The sequence below is a fragment of the Peromyscus californicus genome, unplaced genomic scaffold, assembly GCF_007827085.1.
Source record: "Peromyscus californicus insignis strain IS unplaced genomic scaffold, ASM782708v3 Scaffold_16__1_contigs__length_79575227, whole genome shotgun sequence".
Classification (NCBI taxonomy): domain Eukaryota; kingdom Metazoa; phylum Chordata; class Mammalia; order Rodentia; family Cricetidae; genus Peromyscus; species Peromyscus californicus.
This window is the reverse complement of record NW_026294458.1, coordinates 30303614-30327661: the sequence shown is the minus strand read 5'-3', so window position 1 is coordinate 30327661 and position 24048 is coordinate 30303614. Positions and strand designations below refer to the sequence as shown.

The 24048-nt window shown below is 34.3% G+C and overlaps 1 protein-coding gene across 5 annotated transcripts in view; it reads left to right on the top strand.

The window, feature by feature from the left end:
* The window catches only part of Nectin3 (nectin cell adhesion molecule 3), a 120111-nt gene that overhangs the window by 44924 nt on the left and 51139 nt on the right, over positions 1-24048 (top strand). For 3 of the 5 annotated variants that reach the window (XM_052740822.1, XM_052740823.1, XM_052740825.1), the window contains exon 6: positions 4241-6365. In XM_052740822.1, the coding sequence (XP_052596782.1) occupies positions 4241-4821 (581 nt within the window). In that variant the 3' untranslated portion in view covers positions 4822-6365. Of the gene's footprint in view, positions 1-2813; positions 3019-4240; positions 6366-15020; positions 15160-17979; positions 18065-24048 lie in introns of those variants that run through there. The other 2 variants (XR_008218838.1, XM_052740824.1) reach the window with 2 other exon arrangements.

The window sequence follows — 24048 nt, the reverse complement described above, 5'->3', positions numbered from 1 at the left end:
TGCTGCTATGATCAGAACGACGAGAGCTTTTCTCCTCTAAGCTGTTAATCTCCCTCTTTGGACCTGTCCGTCCCCCTTCAGTCTGTAATCAGATAAGCAGCCAGTCATCCTTTTAAAGAGTGCATTAGATTATGTCACTCCTCCTTAAGTCTTCCTGGAACTTTACTTACCTATGGTCAAAACCAGATCTTCACAGCAAATACCGGCTCTGTGTGCGCTCTTTAACATCATGTCTGTGTTTCTTGTTCCCTGGTTCATCCACACTGGCCTCCTTTCTCATTGAACATAATAGAAAATTGCATTTTCTATTCCTGTAGCCTGGAGTAGCTATCCATAGGTGTCGTGTAGCTCTTCCCTCAGTTGTTTTTCCAAACTGTCATGTTTTCCAACAAAATCTCTCTTCTTTCTATGATTTTTCCATACCCTTTTACTGCCTCCTCTCCTCTACTTATCCTTCTCTTTGGTGCTTGTCAATATGGCATACTCTTTATTTTTATCCATATGCTTATCTTTTTTTTTTTTTTTTTTTTTTTTTTTTTTTGGTTTTTCGAGACAGGGTTTCTCTGTGTAGCTTTGTGCCTTTCCTGGAACTCACTTGGTAGCCCAGGCTGGCCTCGAACTCACAGAGATCCGCCTGGCTCTGCCTCCCGAGTGCTGGGATTAAAGGCGTGCGCCCCCACCGCCCAGCTACTGATCTATTTTTATCTCCACTAGAAGTTAACTCTTAAGAGGGCAGGGATATGTATCCATTTTAATCATGGCTATATTGCTGTCATGTCCAATAATCTGTCACATACAATAGGTTTTTCAGTACATTTTTGTTGCATGAGTGAAAAATAGATTTAAGAAAGAAATAAACTTATTTTCTTTGTTTAACTGATGAAAATCCTTGTTTAAAATTAAAATCTAATAAGTGTTATAAACTGGGGAGAAAGCTTTAAGTAAATATAAAAAGTCAGTTTAATTACCTCAAACAACTGCTGAAGAACACAAGATAACATTGTGTGAGGTAGTGTTTCTCAAGTAATCAGGAATTAGAGTTTACCTTTCTATGCAGAGTCTATGACACCGTTTTCTTTGCCAAGCATATTACCTTCTCTGTTGCTGCTTGTGCTGTGTTAAGCAACCTAGATGTGCTGGTGCTTTTACAGAGGTGTTTTCTCATCAGTTTACTGGGTTTTTATCAGGGTAAGAGTCTGTATTTGACACAGTAAGATTTCATCTCACTGTTAAATGAACTTTTAAAAATATATAATCTTACGTCAAGAGTCAAAATTTTGCTTAGAAAAATAGAGTTGGCAACTCCGAAATTGTGAAATTGTTTTTAATATCTTTATGTTTTCTCACATGAATGGCCATCAGGCTTTGGACAGAAAGCTGTGGGCTCATGTTTGCAGTATTCAGCTTAGGTAGTTGCACTGTATTCTAGCACAGTGTCACTCTCGTGGCTCTCAGGTGGCTCTTAGTCCAAGACTAGCTGAGTGCTGGAAATTTATTTTTCTGCTTTGCTGTTTGCTTGTACTTTCCCATAACTGATTTTTTACTTCTCTGAAAGTAGAAGGGCAAATTAAGACATTTCACATCATCACCTCATGCCCTTCATTCTTACTCCTCTGTAAAGTTGAATTTCATATTATTGATTTTAGGATCCAGACATAAATTTAAGAATCTACAAATGACAATTTCTGACTTTAAGATATGTTTTTTTTAAATTTAAACAACCTACATATAGTATAAAGAAATGAAAGTCAATATATGTAATTTTTAACACAATTATCAGTAAACTGAATTGTACATTATGGCTACAAGGATATTCCTGAATGTACTATATGTTGTACTGTTTGGCAGAACTAATTAATTAGTTGGTGAAACAGACTTAAAAGGCTCTTCTTTTGGGAGCAATTACAGAGTCAACTGAAATTCTTTATATCTATCTCAGAATCAACTGAAATTCTTTATATCTATCATCTTCTCATATGTCAGACATTTAGCAAAGAACCTAAAAATGGCTGATTGAAACAATAAAGAATTTTGATGTGATTTTTACATCACTATCAATAAGTAGCTGTTGATGATTATTAGAACCTTTGACTTCATGCGTGAACTATGATTCAGTCTAGATTAAAATAAAAAAGATAGGTCTGCTATACATTGCCATATACCCATTGCTTAGAATGTGCAATGAAGTGTTAACTCCCTGGACTCCTGACATTATGGCTATTATCTTTAATACTGGTTAAGGAGAATAGTGAATGCAAAATTTCCTAGGGCCACTAGTAAGGTTACTAAAGTTTTAAGTATTTTTGTTAGATTTTTCTGAAATCTTTGTTTTGTTAAATATGAGAAAAAAGACCAGACAGCTATTTGTGTACATTTAAAGAACTTTATAAGTTGAAATAAAAATGTCAAATTTTTATCAGTATATTGTAACACCATTGAGTTTCGTATTTTCTACCTGGTTGGAGCTCAGGTGTATGCATTGCTTAAGAAAAACTAGGGCATGAGGAGCTGTCATAAGCCTTGGAAGTCTCCATGTATACAGGTGGATACAGATGGATAAGTTTTACATAATTAATGTAAGCAATTTGTATTTTTATTTTGATGTGCTGGTACATTCTCTTTTGCAGTCTTTACGTAGGTACCATTCAGTAGCTCGGCTGGCCAGTACTCCCCTAAACAGATAACTTGTCTCAGGAAGGAGTGTAGGTGTTTGTCTTATTTCTCTAGTCCTCAACTCATCGAAGCTGGATCATAGGAAGCTTTACTGCTTTACAGTAAACAGAATCCTTCAGTTTCACAATTGCTTCTTTCAGAATGAACTTGTTCAGCTTGAGAAGACTCTTATAATAAAGTTGTCCTAACTTCACATACATATAGCACTTGATAGCATCCAGCAGTAGCTTACAGCCATAGGAAAAAGACGTCTATGATATTTGGTGATTTTTTTTTTAATTACTGTACTTGCTAAATTTTTACTACATTCTATACATATGGCATTCCGTGATGAAACCTGTTTCAGTAAGTATATTTCTTTAGCTTGTGATGTTAGAATAACTTACCCCATGTAGATTTAGTATTTTTCTAACAATCATTTTAAAAAGCTGTTAGACCCACTCATATAAAAATTAATTTTAGGAGATTACCATTTGGGTCATTTATTTTTATCTATGAAAAAACTCCACATTTTAAAACTCATCTTCTCTTTAAACTCCTGAACTTTATATAACATGACCTACAGATACTACTTAATGGACAATTAACAATCTTTAATTTTTATTATTTATGTTTAGTTGCTTTTTAATATTAATGGCTACTCTGTAATATGTTAATAAATGGTCCATTTGCATCTAATATTTAAATTTTATTAGAATGTTCTCTCTAAAATATTAGCTATTCTCTTTTGACAGTCTCTCTTAAAACAATGGCATGGAATTATGCAAATGTAGTTGAAATTCCTTCATTTTACAAATGTTCATATATACTACCCATTGATTATTTGAGGCGATTACTACATTAATTTTTATTTTGTGTCTGTTAGTCTCATTTGATAATAGCTCATTTGATTGACACAGTTTTAAATATATGCTTTTTGATTTTTAAAAGTGCCAAAAATTTTACTATTATGTATCTTTACTATTATATATCTTTCATAAGAAAAATATTTTTGAGAGAATTATTAAACCAACAACTTATATAGTATGCTCATTTAACAAGATTCTATGGTTTTTCATTCTTTTAAAAGATAAGTTCTGATCTTACACATTAAGTAAAGATGTATATTAAGAAAACATTTCATTTTTATTGTCATTTTATTTCCTTTTGCTATTGGCTAAGAAGATACATTTGAATACTTGATTTAATTGAATTTTTGTCTGATTGTTCTTAAGCCGTCCATGTATAGATCACTTAAGTAATACTCTACATTGAAACAATAACCCATTCCTTAGAGCACGATATTACTCAGCTGTGGATTGAATGACCTTGTACTCACACTATTGGTTTCATTCTTCTCATCTCATTGGTAACTGACTAAGAGTCAGTTCTTTTGGTTTGCTTTGTTTTGTTTTATTTTTTAATATTTGTAAGTAACACTACTTTCTAATCTTAAATTAAGAATGAAAAACTATTGTTAGTGTGAATATGTATTCATTAACTGTGCTGCCTTTTCAACTGCTACTGAATCAGCCTCATTGACATTCTCTGCCTTTCTGTGTCTTGTCTATCTTACTGTTTCCATTAGATCCTCCTACCACCACCACCCTTCAGCCTACAGCTCAGTGGCATCCCTCAACTGCTGACATCGAGGATCTAGCAACAGAACCTAAAAAATTGCCTTTTCCATTGTCAACTTTGGCAACAATTAAGGATGACACAATTGGCACCATCATTGCTAGTGTAGTGGGTGGGGCTCTCTTCATAGTGCTTGTGAGTGTTTTGGCTGGAATATTCTGCTATAGGAGACGACGGACGTTTCGTGGAGACTACTTTGCCAAAAACTACATTCCACCATCAGACATGCAAAAAGAATCGCAAATCGATGTTCTTCAACAAGATGAGCTTGATGCTTACCCAGACAGTGTAAAGAAAGAGAACAAAAATCCAGTGAACAATCTAATACGTAAAGACTACTTAGAAGAGCCTGAAAAAACTCAGTGGAATAATGTAGAAACTCTCACTAGGTTTGAAAGACCAATGGATTATTACGAAGATCTAAAAATGGGAATGAAGTTCGTCAGTGATGAGCGCTACGATGACAATGAAGATGATTTAGTTTCCCATGTAGATGGGTCCGTAATTTCCAGGAGGGAGTGGTATGTTTAACAGCCACTAATGTGACTTCACTCTGTACAATGTCTCATTCATACTAGTTGATCATTTTCAGATTGTTCATACTTTTTCTTGAGGAAGAATAAGCTTTTTCAAGTTGATTTCAAGCTTACTTTTTATATTCTGATCTGACAAATGAAAATGTAAAATCTGGGTTCAATGTATCTGAGCTGCTTTACAATTTTTTTCACTGCTGTACTACTGTCTCAAGATTTAAATTCTAATGCAGAGTACTTTATTGGTCTGAGGCACACAGGTAAGAAGAAATGTCAACGTTAAATGTATGACGTTTTTGGTACAAAAATTAAAAACAGAAAAAAAAATGAAACTACCTTGGCATTGTGTATTAAATGTTTACCTAAGACTATAATCTCAAGTATAATGTTTGTGTAACATAATACCTCTCAAAACTGATCACCACTATGTGTACTCCATCAAAATTGACAGTAAATCTAATTCAGAAATGCTTATATATTTTTAGTATACTAAAATTATTCATCCTGATGGAGTATCTTTCATTTTCAAACATTATTTTCTAAGTTTCTATATAGATAGAATCTTTACCTCTGCATTTTAATGAGCCTTGCCATAATTTCTGTAGAGTGGCTTTTCAAAGATATTTTGTTGCACTAAAACCATGGCCATAAACTCAGTGAATATGATGTGTGGAAGAGCATAATTAGCTGATCAATATTTTTGTCCAAAATACATGCAAGAATAATAAAATATATGCCTCCTAACATAATAATTATTAATTTTTTTCCATCTCTGGAAGAACGTTCTTGTTTTGTGAACATGGTTTTGGTATATGAAGCATTGACCTTATTTTAATGCTTTATTTGCTAAGTGTATGAATAGTGATGAAAATAAGGTACACAGCTAAGTTCAGAGAGGATATTTGAGTATATGCGTGTGCCAGATTTAGACATGAGCTGTTTAGCCAGGAATACAAAGAATTTTCTAGATCATCTTGTTTTAGTTATTTAATGTTGGTGTTGTTCAAACGGGTAATGTAAAAAACAAAATAAACTTTGAAGCTTGAGATTTAATTAGAGAAATTGAATTCCAAAGCCAGTTGTTGATAACACTTGCTGATGAATATTGGCAATCCATCCCTTTTTCCTTCATGTCCTCCTAAATGTATGTATATGTTTCAAGCTTTTTTGTTTTCATTTTTGTTTTTGTTTTTTTTCAAATTAAAACTGGAAACATATCATGAGATTTTTTTGGGTTTTTTTGTTCATTTGTTTCACATAGCTCATTAACTATATTCTTTCCAGTATCATATAACTTCTGAGAGATGTTATATAAAACTTCAAATGTTAATCTTCTTTGTATGGTAAATTAGTTCTGTAGTAGAGTTCTAAAAATTGTGATAATGGCAACTGTTTTAAGGCCCAACGAATGTTTTTCTAATGATTGATTAGGAAAAAGGACTGTGTAGAACAAGTGTCCTGCCAGGACAGTGAAGATGTTATTAAATGAATCATAACAGATAAATTATTTTTAATAAAATGTAAATTAGGTGCTCCACCTACTCCCAATCATCATTCATTCATATGTATATGTGAATTTTATATATATAATAGAATGTCATTCTATATGTTTCATATAGAAGACAGATTGTGGCATACTCCTAAAATATCACAAGTAGCAAAAGCTTTATTCTGAATGACTAGATACTTTTTTCTTTAGCACTGTTGTGGAAATTAGATGCTCTTCCCTAATATGTATTTTAAGGCAATAATATCAGATTGAAAGTACAGTTAGTTCACCAATCTCTCTTTGAAAATATGTTTTTAATATATTTAATCACTTAATAGACAAACAGTAAGACATATTACTTCCAAGTCATTGGAAGTACACAGTTCGTTAGTAATAATACACTGTGACAAAACTAACTGTATTTTCATTTAAGTAAGAGTAGTGATATGAGCCACAAGAAAGATAGGCCTAAAATTTCTTTCCATGAAAGATAAGAATTTATTGCTCCTTTGATCGAAAATTTTATTTTGAGATGTAAGGTTTTGATATGCTGTATGATTCCAAGCAGAATGATCACATTTAGGATTCTATATAAATTTCAACTTGAATATATAACCTAAAAAATATTAGTACTTAAGAACTGTGTTTCTAAAGTACAGATAACCTACTGATGGTGAACTTCCTTTCCCGTTGTGTCTATTATGTGGCTAATATTAGGGATTTTGTTCGGTTTTGTGGGCAAAAGGCAATCTGGAAATCTGTGGAGTATTTAATATAGTCTGTATCCATAATCTGGATAATTTGGCATCCTGGGGGCTTGGCAGGTTCTAGGAATCTTACACTGGTGCTTAAAGCTTTTTGGAAGCATTGCACTGTTCATAAAGCTTTATGTATGTACACTGTACATAGGGAAGTTGTCTGTGAACATGAGTATTCACATGAATACCAGTGATGTGCACAACTGATTGTCAGGTATATAAAAATCGTATCTCCTTGGAAATTTTGAAAGATTATTTTTACCCTATAGAGACCATGTTTACTTTTGTTACTTTGATATGTTTTGAACTGTTTTTACATTTTTATATTTACTTCATGGTTTCTTTTCTACTTGTTAAAATATTTCAATAATACAAATTGTTTTTTCCTGTAAATTTTATTAAAATATGAAAGTTTCCATAAGCTAGAAGTTAACTATAAACTAGTATTTGACTGTATTTGAACATTTAGTATTTAACCATGTGCCTAATAAGAGACATGTGTGGCTGTGCCCATTCTCTGCCACACATACACACACACATACACACACACACACACACACACACACACGCACGCACAGCTATAGATAAAGAAATTGTTAAGATTTTTTTTGGTAGTAACTACTGCTCTGATAGTCATCCATGTGTGAAAAAGTTCTAGGGAGAAGCTGTAGCTACATGTCTTACATTAAGGGATTATAGAAATTAGAATAAGTGGAAAATTTGACAAAAATGTAGCCATTTCATATGCAAAAATATTTGATGTGATTTTGATGGACTGTTAAAGTATATAAGTATAATAGGTTATTTATACATGGAAGTAGTCAACAAAATATGAGAAACAAAAGAATGATGCACAGTGAATTTTTAATCTTACAGGGTCTAGAATATAAATAGATTTTTCCCTCCCTACTTGTTAATTGGAAATGACCTGTCAAAAAAGAGTGAGAAGTATTTCTCAGCTTTTTTTGACATTCTGGGTTTGGGTTCCATTTTCCAGTTTTTTGTTTTTAACCAATAATTTATTCATTCATTTTTATTCTCTCCCTCCCCCTCCCTCCTTCCCTCCCTCCCTGTCTCTCTCACTCCCTCCCTCCCTCCCTCTTTCTTTCATCAAGTTACTTTTTTTAGGTGTTAGCTCTCATAGCCATGTAGTAAATCATGAAATAAAGTTTAAAAAAAGCGTTTTCAGTGGTATATTTCTAAAGTGAGATGAAATTCTTTCTGTATTATTTTCTTCGTCTTCATATTTGCTACTGTGCCTGTGTTTTTATGTTCATGTATGTATAACCCATTTTCATTTCAATTAACAATTAAAATGCAATTAATAATCATAAGAATTAGAATCTACTTCATTTGTCCTCCCAGACAACTAATAATCAGGTTAAAGATAGAGTTAAGTCAACTCTGACAGTGCCTATACGTGGACGTGTTAGCCACATTGACAGTTTGCTTTTACCATGTATTCAGTAGCTGTTTTGTGTATTTGTCGTCATTGATACTCAGAAATACTGAAAAAGTTCATCTGCACCAAAACATGTGCAACCTGTTTGTCTCACCTTTTCTTAAACGCTCCTTACAACTGTTACACAGAATTTACAAATTATAAGACATTTTAAATGATTTGATGATAAATTGTATTTCGGAGGATATATACAGATTATGTTTACCTAGTAGTTTGCTAGGGATTTGAACATCACTGTATTTTGTCATCTTTGGGTTCCTGGAACCCTCGTGTATAGATACCCAGTTTGTTTTCATTTTGAGATCAGCTTATTTTAAAAGATGCTTAGCTTGTCTTTTAGTGGTGTTTACTTACTGCTTATGAATTATTTTGAGTAGAAATCATACTTTATAATCAGTTTCCTGCTTACGATTTATTATTTTTAATAATGGTATATATTTTTCTAAACTATTTTTGAACAAGCAGCCATTTCTTAAAAGTGACATACACTTTGGATTGTTTTGTTCACCCGTGGTATACCAATAAAAACTGATTGATGCAAGCATCCCTAGAATAGTGTCAACAGTATCCCAACTTCTAAAGTTTTAAACATGTCTCTGTTTACATGTCTGTTTTCTTCTGTTAGTATATGTCCACATTTTTAAACCACAAAGATGAGTAGTGAAAGTAAGGCTACTGTTACAAAAGGTCGTGCTGTATATGTTTATGTAGGGGTCATTTATTGAAGACTGGCAGTAGTTGTTTCTGTTTGACTTTGGAAGAGGAAGGCTTCTTTGTGGGGAGAAAGTACATGTCACTGTTCTAGATGCACACTATGACAACAGCAGTGACGGCATCAGAATGGTAACATCACAGCAGAAACAATCCTTAATGCTTGAGAACAATCCAAAGACTCATTTTTTACACGCATATTATTTCTATATAGATACATCAGTACAGAAATTATTCCATTTCAGTTAGCAGAAATGTCTCAGGGAAAACCTACTTGTGGAGAATTTTTTTCTTTTAAATCTGCCTATTTCAGTTCCTACTGGTTCACTGTCACTAATGTGGAATTTAAGCCCATCGCCCCCCCCCCTGCTGTGAACTCAATGACAGATCAGATAAGTTCTAAAAGATAAAGATTCTAAAAACCAGCCATTATCTTTTTTAAAATTTTTCATAGTAACTTTATTATACCAAAAATGAATATCTCTATAATTTCAAGCAGTAAGTATTCACATTTCAGTCATGTTTTAGCAGTTTTAATCAGGACCCAAGTATGATCTGTATATTGTAATTTTAGAAATACCTTCTTGTGTGTTCTGGCCCAAAAGGCAGAAGTTTCTTCCATCTTTCCCTTCGTTTGTTTTCTGAAAATGGCTTTTTCCTACAGTTTCCCTGTGTAGATTGTCTCATTGCATCCGAATGCATCCTCTGCATTTTTATAAGTTGTGAGGTCTAGAGCCTTGCTTCACTCAAGTTTCATTGTGTGAGCAAGGTTACTTCATAGGAAATGATGCATTCTTCCACCAGGAGGTTCATAATACTTGCTTTTCTGCTTGGACACTAGCAACCATTTGGTCCTCAATGCTGAGACACAATAATAGAGGCCCTACTCATGTCCAGATATATTAACTGTGCATTTACCTTGTGGTGTGCCTGATACATGAATAATCCTGTCCATGCTTCCCCTTGATTGAAAACTTCCTTTTCCCCTTTCCACATTGCGAGGCCAGTCCATAAGTGTATCTCAAATGATAGATTTATGATGCTTCAACAGAATTAACAAATGCCAACCATGGTCCTTTCTGTCATCTTGTATGTTTACATTTTATTATTTTTGGCTGTCTTTTGTAGATCAGTGAAAACTCTTGATTGTAACATGAGCTAAAAAAATGAGTGTGTATTCCAAGTATATTTGTGCTACTAGAGCAACTCAGTTGTATGTATTTTAAAGTAGTTCGAAATGGACATTTTAACTCTGATAAAATAATACTTTTCAATGCTCGTGTCATTGTCACTATTTGGGATGCATAATATGCTTCATTTTTAAAGTTAACCTCTTTTCTCACAAACTGATATTTAAAAATAATTAAATGTGCTTCATTTTAAAAATCTTGGTTTTTAGACTTTTTGATTCAATAATTTAAAAAGACCTTATTCATTCTATGGTACATATCTTTTGATACTTGGCTTAATGTGGTGCTCTCAAAGACAACTTGATTCACATGGAATGGAAGAGCATTGTTGAGAACTTGAAAGATTTTTGTCACAATTACTACATTTGAGAGCTTATCTTTATGTGCAAGGTGTTTATTTTTCAGTGTCTTGCCAGTTGCAGTAAATTCAGATACTTTGTGCTTTCGACCCTCTGTAGGTTTATTGTGAGTATAATTGGTACAAAGCAAACCTAAGTATTTTAATTGGTCTCTTGGTACACCTGAATTATTTTAGCGGATTTATCCCAGCTCACTTAGGTTGTCATGGTTTTACTTTCATACTATTACTAGTGGGGGACGTTTATGTATTGAGTAAGATGTTGGCACTGCTTTTCTCTGAGTTATGTGATACCTTCATTTTGCCACAGCTTTTGCAGGATAGCATATACTGGGCATAATGCTTCCCTAGTGTATATCACAGATGAGCTTTGGTAATCTCATTTGGTTAGGTGCTCACCTGACACATGGGATACATTAGTGTTAAAGATGAATACTGAGTCAGCCGGCTGAACTCCCGTGTGTCTTACGTGTTGATTATACTGAGAAGGCACATAAGCGAAGGCCTTGGAGAAGTTCCTCAGTTCACATTGGTTGTGGAACTGTTACACTTCTTCCTCCTATGTGCAGCCCCAAGTGGCGAGTGAGCAGCTGACACTCGGATCATCTAAGGCTGGCAGTGCCAATTCATATAGTTCATGCTCGCTGCCATTTGCTTTTGTTTTTAACTACTGTTGCTTGTTTTTGCTTTTCCTTGGAGGAGGTAATTGTTAATAATGGAGTATAACTCCTCATTCTAGACAAGCTCTACCAATGAATCATTAAATGTCTTTTAAATATTAGTTCTGTTTCTATACTTGATTAGACTGCATATTTTATGAATTTGTAACCTCATCTTGGGACTGTTTCTCTTTTGTGAGGACCAGTATTATGTCTGATTCACCCTTGTGTTCCTAGATCTAAGTGCTTGGCACTTAGATGCCTGATAATTATTGAATGAACAGCTGAATATGACCTGAGCTAAAAATGGTACTTAGAGAAAAAATGGTGAGATAAACTTTGCATAGATAAAAGCTTAACTGTCGTGTTGAAAACATAAAAGCTATTGAAAATGAACACTGGAAGGCTGACAGTGTACCTCAAAAGTAGGTCACATGCTTGTCATGTGCGAGGTGTGGATCCTCACACTGAAAACTAAAGGGTTATTTATGGGAAAATGGTAATAACAGTTCTGTATAGTATGAGAGTAAATATAAGATTGATAATACAAACTAAACTACTTGTATTTGATAGCTATAATATTTACTATGTGCATGTTATTCAGAAAGTTTAGTATGTATTGGTTGGTTGGTTGCTAACTGGTTTTTGAACATTTTTCTTAGAAGTTATACACTTGGTATCTGTAATTAATTACAGGTGATACATTTTTGATGTATGGAAGATTGTCATTTTTCTTTTTTGTGTGGGAGGGTGAGTTTCCAGTGAATGTGAAGTAATGTAACTGCAGTAGCAGCAATCTGTTGTTCTTAGAGATTCATATACCACCTTTTCATGGTAAAATGTTAACACTTATTTTCTCTCACTTTAAACCTTGTAGAACATGGCATGTTTCTTAAGTCACTGGCTTAGGTTTAAAAATGCCAAGTTTCACTTCTGCACTTGTGCGGTATGGAGAGTTGATGTAGTGTCAGTGTGTTTATCTGAGACTACGGTATTATTGTTGGACCAAATTCTCAAATTTCCATCAAAATACTTAAATGCAAAAGATTTTACATCTTCCTTTGTATTTCATTCTGACACTCAATAATTTATATCTTTAATGCCTTGGACTATCCTTAAAATATCCTGTGTCCTTTTCTTTAATTAGTAGAAGAATCAGGACAGGAAATGTGAAACATACATATGCATTTAGCATCAACTTACCTATGTGAAGTGAACCTATTGTGATGATCTGTGGGTTGAAAATTTTACTTTGCAGCCGGGCGGTGGTGGCGCACGCCTTTAATCCCAGCACTCGGGAGGCAGAGCCAGGCGGATCTCTGTGAGTTCGAGGCCAGCCTGGACTACCAAGTGAGTTCCAGGAAAGGCGCAAAGCTACACAGAGAAACCCTGTCTCGAAAAACCAAAAAAAAAAAAAAAAAAAAAGAAAATTTTACTTTGCACTCACACTCAAGAGTAACCTGAGCTTTTGAAAAACAGTTTGGAAGTACTACTGTTCTATCCTGTGAACATCATTATAAATTAAAACACAGAAATTTAAATTCTGTGTACTTGGGCAAAATGGTAGGGACATTTTACCCTCATCAGATGAGAGATTCAATTAAAGGCATTTAAAAGAGCTAGTGTGTAATAAATAGCAAATTTGATAATTGGGACTTTTATTTCTGCCACTGCCTTTAGATGGTTGACCTTGGTTAGTCAAGTCCTTAAAATGGATTTCAGTTGGCCAATCATTAAAGACAGAGTGGACTCATCTACCTTGTAGTTTGGTGGAAAATAGAATATATATTCTGAAGAAGTGAGTGATTAGGTTGAATGATTCCAAATCTCAGGTTTACAAGCACTAAATCCTCTTGACTGCACTGACAGATGAGGGAGCTGATAAGTAGACTGATAAACCGAAGCTGATAATCTCAGTTGTGTGAAAATTGAAAGTTGTAGTTTGAGCATAATTGCATGCTATGCCCACTCTGTCTAGATTGTATTCATTGATTGACAGTTTATTCAAATGGATGACTTGCACTGAAGGGTAAGAGTTGGAGTTTAAAATGAAGCTAATGAAATGACCCACTAATAAACTGTCTTGTTAGTTTGCTAAAGAAAACTTTAGAAGGTAAAAACCTTTCAGCCATGTAAAACCCCATGAGCACAAGACTTGTCTTGAACTCGTAGACATACGTCTGCCTCTGCCTCCCTAGTGCTACAATTAAAAATACATGCCACCATGCCCAGCCACAAGCCACATTTTAATAAAAATACTTTGATAGGTAAAAAATATTTTAAATATTCTGTAGTGCTTCAATTTCATTTCAGGTAGCCATGTCTGGTCTGAAAACTAATTACAAGGATTTAAGACATGTGACTAAACCATTTTAATGAAAACAGCTTTTGGTTTCCCATAGGGAGCAAAAGGGCAAGGCTGTGTTAGCTGTGGCATTTCTCACTGTCTGCCTTATTGGTTAGAAGAGTAAAAAAAAATCACGTTCAGGGGGTGAGGGTGTAGTTTGTTCAGTGGAGTATACATACACAAAACTGGCTTGGTTCCCCAGTAGCTCTTAAACTGGGCATTGTGGCAAATGCCTATAACCCCCACTTACAAGGCCCCACAGTTAGAATCATGAGTTCATAGTGACCCTTTGCTATACAGCAAATGCCAGAATAGCCGGGGATACATGGCACCTTGTCTCAAAAAAAAAAAAAAAAAAAAAAAAAAAAAAAAAAAAAAAAAAGGCATGAGCAAACAAGTTACTTCACAAAATTGGGCTGCTGGATTTCATATGGCTAGAATTAAAACATTTAGTAATGATAATTACTTAATCCATTTGAATTGCAATGGTTCCAGTTTTTGTGTTTATGAATGATAGTGTCTTTTAAAATCTGTGTGAGAATGCCGCTATATTAGCTCCTTAACAAAATGTGTCCTTTAGTCTGAGAAATGAATTAGTATTCAGAACTTGTATCATGATGTATAAGTGTGTATTGAAATGTAGCCTTTAGCTATGTAGAAAAGAACCGCTATTGTTGACATGTCTGTTTTTTAAATATTCTATTTTAAAACATTTTTAAAAGTTTTTAAAGTATACTCTATAACTTTTTATACTATATCTGTATTATGCGTTTTTGGTTTTTTTGTTGTTTTTTAGTCCTTGATTATTATTACATTATTTAATAGTGTTTATCTTTCATTTTAATAGAGTAAAATGGTAAGTGTATGTATTACTAGTCAACTAATTTTTATCACCTGTTTGAATGAGAACTTAAAATTATCTTTGTCTTTTTATTTATCTTCTCTTTAGACATTATTTGACTGTAGAAAATAGATTTATTCAATAATGACTGATTAGAGATATTCTTTCCAAAATTTGAGTAAAGCAAAGTTGGTAGTCTTAAGGAAAATAGAATTGTATTAACATAATTCTTCTAAAATTGGATGGATTAAATTTGAGGTCCTCTAAACTAATTGTTGGGTAAACACTTCAAATAGCCATTGAGCACTGTAGAAGTTAAAGCATGCAACTCTAAGAACTCTTTCAAGTTGTTTGAAAAGTCTGATTTTTTATTACTTAACAGACATCCCACTTAAGCAGACCTCATCCATAGCAGTGGCTGGAGCTGTGATTGGAGCTGTCCTGGCGCTCTTCATCATTGCTGTCTTTGTGACTGTGCTGCTAACACCGCGGAAGAAGAGACCATCATATCTTGACAAAGTGTGGGTAACGGTTTTGCTTGTGTTCAGCTGTGAACAACCTTTTTCCATTAGCCTTAGTGTCCACCTTTATGTTACTTATATTCAGTGTTCAACAGATGGAAATAAGGATAGTGTTGGACCTTTGTTAGTTAACTGGGATTTCATCAGAACATCTTAAACTGCATCCTAGTAAATGAGAATCTTCGCAGGGTTGCTGAAAGCAAAGATGTTAGGCAGCTCCTCATCCACAGGCATTAGAAATCTTTCCAAATGCATCATATTGATAGCTTATGTTGTCCAACCTGAATAGAATTCAGGCCTTTACTAAGTACTGGTTTCAGTATTAGAGACTTCTTAGGCTTAATTGATTATATGTCTGTCTTATATATAGAGATACAACTAAACTACCACGAATTATATTTTTTTTTTCATTTATTCTTTTATTAATTTCACACAACACATTTTGAATCTATTCTTTTCTATCCCCCAAATTCACTCAAAATTTTCCCCAATTCTTTATGCTCCCAACTCCATGTTCTCTTTGTTCAAATGATAAAAATTAAACAAAAACAACATCAAAGTCCAAATTATGTTGACTTGCTACTACTCCTGCCCTGGAGTGTGGTCACACTGTCACTCCAATTAAAGAAAACTGATTTTCCTCTTCTTTCAGTAGCTATCAATTGCAAACAGCTTTTTTTTTTTTTTTTTTTCAGTTTTTTTTTTTTTTTTTATTAGAGGGACCTGTTTTTTTTTTTTTTTTTTTAGCTCTGACCCCCAGACAACTTTATTTATTAACATACAATTAAAATCACATTTCAGTATAAGTAAAATACCACCACATTTCCCCTTTTCTATTTTAATAAAAAGGAAAAAAAAGAAAAAGGTTATAACTAACAAAAGAAAAACTATATACAAAAGTACAATGACTATATACAATATATACAAGTAATAAATGTCTAACACACACACCACGAATTATATTTTAAGACTCTCATTTTAAAGCTTTTTTCTTAAGAAAATAAATGCTTTGTTTCATTTAATTATAAAATAAACATCTTTTCATTTAAGCAATAATTTTTTCCTAATCACCGAGATTGAATTATAAGAGAAATATTGTACCTGTATGATACTTTCCATATTTCACATGGTTGTGTTGGGAACAGAATAAGATGATTGGATTTTGAGGACTGAGTAGCGGAGCTTCCTGTCGCCTGAGAGCATGAGGCTGGTATTCAAATGATACATTCTTATGTTTCTTTGGAGTGCTTTGGGGTAGGGCTCCACTCCTTCCACTGACACAGTCACTGACTGGTCTCTCTGGACCCTATCATAATGTCGTCACCGCTGTCACCATGCGCAGCTCACTGCTCCCGTCAGCTTTGGCTTTCTTCCTTAATTGGAGCTATAAATTTGTTTCTATTTTCATTAGAGAAAAGTTACTGCTTGTGAATAAAAGATGGACAAATGCTGCTTTAATTTGATAATTGTAAGATGGGAGTTCTTTTGTAATAAACTTTTTATGTACTTATTGAATTATTTTCAGAAGAAAATACCACTTTATGCCCATATTGAGAAATGAGTAGATCATGGCACATTTATTATTTTAGCATCTAAAGATGTCATTTATTTTATCTTTTAATATAGATAACTTTTTATTTCATTTGCTAATCAAAAGTACTGAAAATACATCTTTAGTCTTTAAATCATTGAAAACTATATATGTGTATATATGAGAGATTAGTTTCTATAATACAACTATAGACTCATAAATGTGTTTTTAAATATCTGACATATAAAATATGTGTGAATATTAGGAAATTTTAAGGATGAGGTCATCAAAAATACATTCTTTAAGGAAATCTTGGATCCTTCAGATGGCATGATTTATAATGAATTGTAGCTGAAAAAATCTTAATTTATGAGATAAATGTTCTAAAAATGAATAAACTCCTTTTAAAAGATTTATTGATTTTTGATTTATGTGCATGCTTGTTTTGTTTGCATGTATGTCTCTGTACCATGTGCATCCCTGATGTCCATAGAGGTCAGACAAGGTATCAAGTTTCCTGGAACTGGAGTTTCAGATGATTGTGAGCACCATGTGGGTCCTGGAAACTTAACCTGGGACCTCTGGGAGAACAAGCACTCTAAACTGCTGAGCAGTCTCTCTAGCCCCAAGGCAGCCCTTTTGAAAATACATCTTGGAAAGCTGTTCCAAACTATAATGTGAGCTTTTGTCAATCTTCTGAGTCACTCCTATGACCATTTGGAGAAACATAATAATATACACATTGGGGGCTGGAGAGATTGGCTTAGTGAGTTAAGAGTGCTTGCTGCTCCAGCAGAGGCTCCGAGTTTGGTTCCAAGCACCCACATCTGGAAGTTCACAACCACCTATACCTTTGGCTGAATGGATCTGACCTCTCTTCTGGTCTCTGGGCATCCACATACATGTGACAGAAATATGCACATATACATAAATCAAATCTTTTAAAAATACTGTCTTTAAAATGTTTGTCAGCATAATCAAAGGTGAGAATATACCAAACTTGAGAAGAAGGATCATGTACAAGATACTTGTTTAATAATAATTTTCAGTGTTTCTATTTGAATTGCTTCTTTAATGTGAGTAAGTTAGTTTGGTGTTAAGTATTAGAAATAGTGATGACTTTTTATTTCCTGACGGATTAACAGAATATAACTTAATTAAACATGTAGAGTAGAATAATTATGCATTATTATAGTATGAAGAAACTATCTTTCAGATTTGTGAGAACCTTGTTTTCTTTGTTTTTCCTCCTGGAACCCCACACACTGTGTTTACTGTTTTGAACACAGAATCGACCTTCCACCTACACAGAAGCCACCCCCTGTGTATGAAGAACGAGTTCCTCCTCTGCCTCAGAAAGGCCTTCTGTGTCAGGTAAGTGTTCGTGAAGACACCTAACATCACCCGAACTATCTCCTAAAAGTCTGCCCAGCTGTTGTGGTGCACATCTGCAACCCCTGCACTGGAGAGGCTGGAGCAGGAGGACCAGAAGTTTAAAGTCATCCTTGGCTACACAGTGAGTTCGAGGCCAGCCTGGGCTACAGGAAACCCCATTGCAAAAATTGAAGTGAATAAACATTTTAAAAAAATCTATTCCATTTGTTTTAATTTTTTAAAATGTTGTCATTATCTATTTTGTAATGACACATAATTCTTAACATGTTCAAGTATTCTTCTGAAATATGTGAGTGATCAGTCCGACTTTGTATACGAGTTAGTAGGAAAAGTGATGGCTAGTGTGAGAAGGGAAGTCAGTACTGTACTGGCCTTTGACTAGAAGCTGCGCTTAGAGACTGGTTGTGAATGCAGTTGTATTGACCTCCGGATTGATTCTAAACATAGGCATTTTTATGTGAACAGAAAGTAGAGGCCTTGAGTTTCTTTGGGAGATTGTTGTGGACATCTGCTCTTCTCTGAGCACCGCATTTTACTCTTGTTTCTTTTCAGTATGTGGTGTCCAGACTTGGTTCTGAGAATTTTGTTTAGGATATTATTATTACTAGTTTTTTTTTAGAACAAGCTTAATTGAATATAATTGAAGTGTGGTTAGGAAAATTAGTTTGTATGTAATTTATTCTTTATATTTTCAAGATGTGTATAGAAGCTTAACTTAGAAAAAGTTATTTGGTTCAAATCATATGCATTGGGTTTTAGTTAAGAAATTATAACTGTTACACATATATTATAAGACACTGCATAAAAACAAAAGGAAGGTGTTATATCTTGCATGACTCGAGCTGACAGTGAAGCAGAGGCCTTCCAGGATGGCTCAGCTTGGGAGATACAAAATAAATTACTCAGATAATAATTAGAGCAATTTGATTGTAGTAAGTTTAGTAACAGGAGTAATTCTGGGCAGAAATGAAGAATGACATTGAAAAGTAGTCAAGACCTTTTGTCAAAGGAAACTTGATGGGAAAGTACCTTGTAAACAGATGAGCATTGTTGGCCCTTAAGAAGTAAGCAACCAGTTAGTTTATGATTTTTTTTCTCATTCAAATCAAGAAGTGAAAAGCATTACTCACCAATGTTTTCTTCTAAATATAAAACCAATTCTATAGGCCAGGCGATGGTGGCACACACGTTTAATCCCAGCACTCTGGAGGCAGAGCCAGGCAGATCTCTTTGAGTTTGAGGCCAGCCTGGTCTACAGAGCGAGATCCAGGACAGGCACTGAAACTACACAAAGAAACCCTGTCTTGAAAAAAACAAACAAACAAACAACAAAAAAATAGGAGAATCAGAACTTGAGTTGGACATGAAATTGATCATATTTTTCATTCTTTAAAAAAATGCATTTAGAAATAGAGTTAAAGCTTTAGTAAGATAATTTATTATGACTCTCCCTTTATACTATCATACAGTAATTATATGGATATTTGTTTTGAGTTTATCTTATATCAAAATGCAAAGCATATAACTGTTTCTTGGTTACTAAGGAGTCTGTGCCTCAAAAGATAACTTATCGACTTTAAATTCATTAATTTCTACTTGAAATCATTACTTAGCTCTAACAACCAGGCCTGATGACACAGGTCTCATGTTCCCAGGTCAGCCAGGCTTTAAGGAAGAGCCTGTTGTCAAGATTAAACACCACTCTCACCTCAAAGGTGATAAGAGACAGTTTATTCTCAAGCCAATTTCCACAGCCCGGGAACAGGGTAGCCTCAAATGACATGCTCTATTGTAGACACAAGGTGTAGAACAAAAGAAAGTCTTAAATTGAGGTACATTTTCAAATACATTGGTGGAAACATAAAGTAGGCAGGCTATACCAGACATCCCTAATGTAGCTGCCACATGCTATGTGATGGTGTTCATACCTATTGAGTTGGTGGAAGCTGGTGACCTGTTTGTTATGTTAATGCATTGTAAGAACTTTGACCAGATGAACACAAGAATGCAGGAATGTTAGGTCTAATATAGAAGTGGTAGTGAATGTCTGTTAAGGGGACTAAAGATAGCCTGTGATAAGTTGGCTTTCGATCTGCAGCGTTCCAACAATCAAATTCTGATCCATCAGTCAGTGTTGTTGAATCTTTATAATGAGTGTGACTCTTTCTCTGAGAGTTTCAGTTTGTGTTGGCCTTTTTTATTGGTGGTTTTCCTTGAGAAACTATAGAAAGAGGTGATTTCCCGCATATGTGCTAGTTCACAGTGATGAGCAATTCCTTTGGTGGTATTGTCTGCATTAATCCCACCCCCGATACAAGGTATTCAGTAGATTGAAGCCTGCTATTGTGAAGAGACACTTTTCTAGAGTGAGAGCTGTTTTTCTACAGAAAAGCTGTCCAGAGTGGCAGTATCCATTTTCAGGAAATCAGAAGCGATGTTTTATCTGAAGGCAGAGGGCTCTTAAATCCACCAGTGTGTCCTTTTCATAGATGAACACCTGCCAAAGTGATCTTTATTTATGAAACATACAAGGTTGCAACACTAAACTGTATCTTACCATTTTATGATGGTTTATTTTCCTTGTATTTTTCATATATAAGTATACTCATCGTATAAAATATGAAATACAATCTTACAGAAATTTAGAAGATCAACTGTGCAAATCTTTTTTTCATTCCACTATCCTCAAAGAACCCAGTCCCTTTCCCTAGACAACACTGCTATTGAAGATTTAAACTTCTCACCACACTTCTCTCCATGACTTTACTTCATACATGTTCCTATTTTATCTGTGAATGGTTATTTTTAAAATATAGGTAGGGCTTGTTTGAAAATTTTTTGTCTTATTTACTATGTCTTCCCTGATAATGTATTTTTCAGAATGGGCAGTACAGTTACCTTTATCAAGATGCTCTGGGTTATTAAATGAGTATTCACAAACAGTGTCAATTACTTTAGATTGCACTCTTTGTATTGTTAACAGTTGACATACCCCTGCCAACTAGGTGCGTTTTAATGGCATTCAAGTCTAATTTCTGTTTATGTATCTCTGTCCTACTCTGGAAGACTGTCAAAATATTCCATTTCATTGATACATAAAATTCATCCAATGAGATCTTTATTTTTGTTGCAGAATTGTAGTGGAAATATTTGATGCATTTTGTTGTGCTTGTGTATTTATTATGTGATTTATGCCAAGAAGTAGAATCTGTATATTTTTTACAGAAGGTGTCATAGTATTAGCCACAGTATCAACATATATTCTTACAGATGGTATACAATACCTGTTTCTTTCTCCATCCTGTAGTATGAGGTGTTCTGTGGATGTTATAACTAAGCAATCCATGGATTCTTGGCTGAAGTGGGCCCTGCTTACCAGTTACTGAGCTGCCTGTTTGTATCATTTCCCCCAATTTTTTAGTTGTGTTTTGAGCTTTGATTGTTCTTTATTTAGGAATTCTGATGTAAATGTAGTCCTTTGTCTTACATCATTTCCTAATTTTTAACTTCATGGTGTCATGTAGGGTACTAAAATTTTTAAGCAATCAATTCCATTTCTTGTGTTTTGGGGAGGTAGTTTTAGTCTGAAACTGTTTCCATTCTGTCTCTTATGGCCATTATTTTTTTTACTCTTATAAATCTCTAATGGTTTTATGTTTTACTTTAAAACTGAGATTTTGTGTTTCAAGTAGTGACCTGTTTAACCAGTGAGATCACCAGTTGTTCAAATTTCTGAGGTCTAATTACATTATATTTTGTGTTCTCTTACTAAACCATAAGTTGGTGATATGATTTACTATTCACTGGAACAAATTTCTTTATTAATTTTCCTTGCCAAGATATTCTTGTTTTTTCTTTTTCTTTCGACTTTATGAGTGACTTCTCAGATTTCATAAAACTATATATTGAACTTAGGGATTGCTTCAATGCAAACTGACAACCGTGGTGATACTGATATGAGAAATCACGTAGGCTTTCACTTTGGTGTTTCTTTATGTATTGGGATAAAATTTCTTCTTTGGAGCACATGTTTTCTCTTTAGGTTTATTGTACACAGGATAGGCATTTTGATCGCCAGTGGGTGCTCCCTGCCCCTGCCTCTACTTCTTGGCTTCTTCTAGGGGCTTGTTACTAACGTGTACAAAGACTCACACTAAAACCACCTAGGGTTTTTGCTCTTGCTCCTTGTTAGTATACATTACATTGAAAACTGTCATCTGTCAGATGACTTTAGTAACTGCAAAACTTTTAACAGTATTGAAAATAATGTATGAATGGTACTTCTATTGTAAAACTATACAGAACAGTTTTTGTGATTCAGTGGTGTGTGTGTATGTGTGTGTGTGTGTGTGTGTGTGTGTGTGTGTGTGTGTGTGTGTGTGTGTGTGTGTAGTATTTTTGGTGCATGTGTATAAGTGTTCTATACTTTCAGGAAACAGAATATGGAGTTTACTGATGAGTCCTCAGATTCTGTATAGCAAATAACCTTAATAAACTAGATACACAGTTTGGGTGTAGTACTGCAGATGTTTTCCACTTACCTCAAAAGACTATTGAAATAGGCCTCCCTTTTCCAACTTATCTGTGTGCTGTGGATTTTCCTTCATGCTGCTCAACTAAAGAGCATATTAAACAGAGTAAGCACTGTAGCTAATAGTAGTATCTAGTTTTCTTCTTGGTTTTGTTGTCTTTTTTTGGCCTGGATATTTTTTTCTTTTTCTTTGCTAATGAATATGTATGTATGTAGATGTTTTAATCTGTGAAGGTGCACATGCAGTAGAAGCCCAAGGTAAATGTGGGCAATCTTCTTTCACTGATGGCTCTTCTACCTTATTCTTTGAGGAAAGGATTCTTAGTCAAGCTCAGAGCTCTCTGATTTGGCTGGCTTCACTGGCCAGCTTGCGCCAGACTTAAATTACAGGTGAGCCTTCACAACTACCTATCATTTATGTGGCTGCCGAGTTTTGTGAGTTGCCACTTTGCTGAAATTGTTGGTTGTTTTTTAGAAGTTTTCTGGTGGAATCTTGGGTATCATTTATATGTAATATCACGTTCATCTGCAACTATGGATGATTTGCATCCTTTTAATTTTCTTCTCTTCCCTTATTGCTCTGGCTAGTGTTTCCAGTGCTGTGTTGAAAAGGAGTAGGGATGGTGGGCAGCCTGGGCTCATTCCTCATTATAATGAGATTACTTCAGTTTTTTCACCATTTAAGATAATGGATTTTTCATATGTGGCCTTTATTACGTTGAGGTATGTTCCCTCCAGTCCAACTCCCTGTAAGACATTTATTATGAAAACATGTTGGATTTTGTTAAAGGCTTTCCTGTATCTATTGAGATGATCATGTGAGCTTTGTCTTTAAGCCCATCTATGTGGTTTAATTACATTTATTGAACCAATCATCACGGAATATCAAGGATAAAGCCACCTTTTTCATAGTGCATATTCTTCTTGATATGTGCCTATATTTGGTTTGATAGTATTTTATTGAATATTTTTGCATCTATGAACAATATCAGAGATATTGGCTGTAGTTTTATTTTTTATGTGTCTTTACCTGCTTTGGGTGTTAGAGTAAGACTGGTTTCATAGAATGAGTTTTGGTGTGATCCTTCTAATTCCAAATTTTTTGTTTTTGAATAGTTCAAGAAGTATTGGGTATAGTTCTTTGAAAGTATAGTAGATTTCTGCTGTGATTGTTACTGTTTAAATCCCCTCTTTTGTTTGAGTCTGTTTAGGTTGTTTATCTCTTTTTGGTTTAACTTTGGTAGTTAAATAAATCAAGAAGTTCATCCATTTCCTTTAGCTTTTCCAACATAATGGAGGACAGGTTTTTAACATATTCCCTTGGAATATTCTGAATTGCTCTGGTGTCTGTGTGATAGTTGTCTGTTCATTCCTGATTCTAGTAATTTGGGGTCCTCTCTTTCTTTTGACTAATTGGCCCTAGAATCTGTTG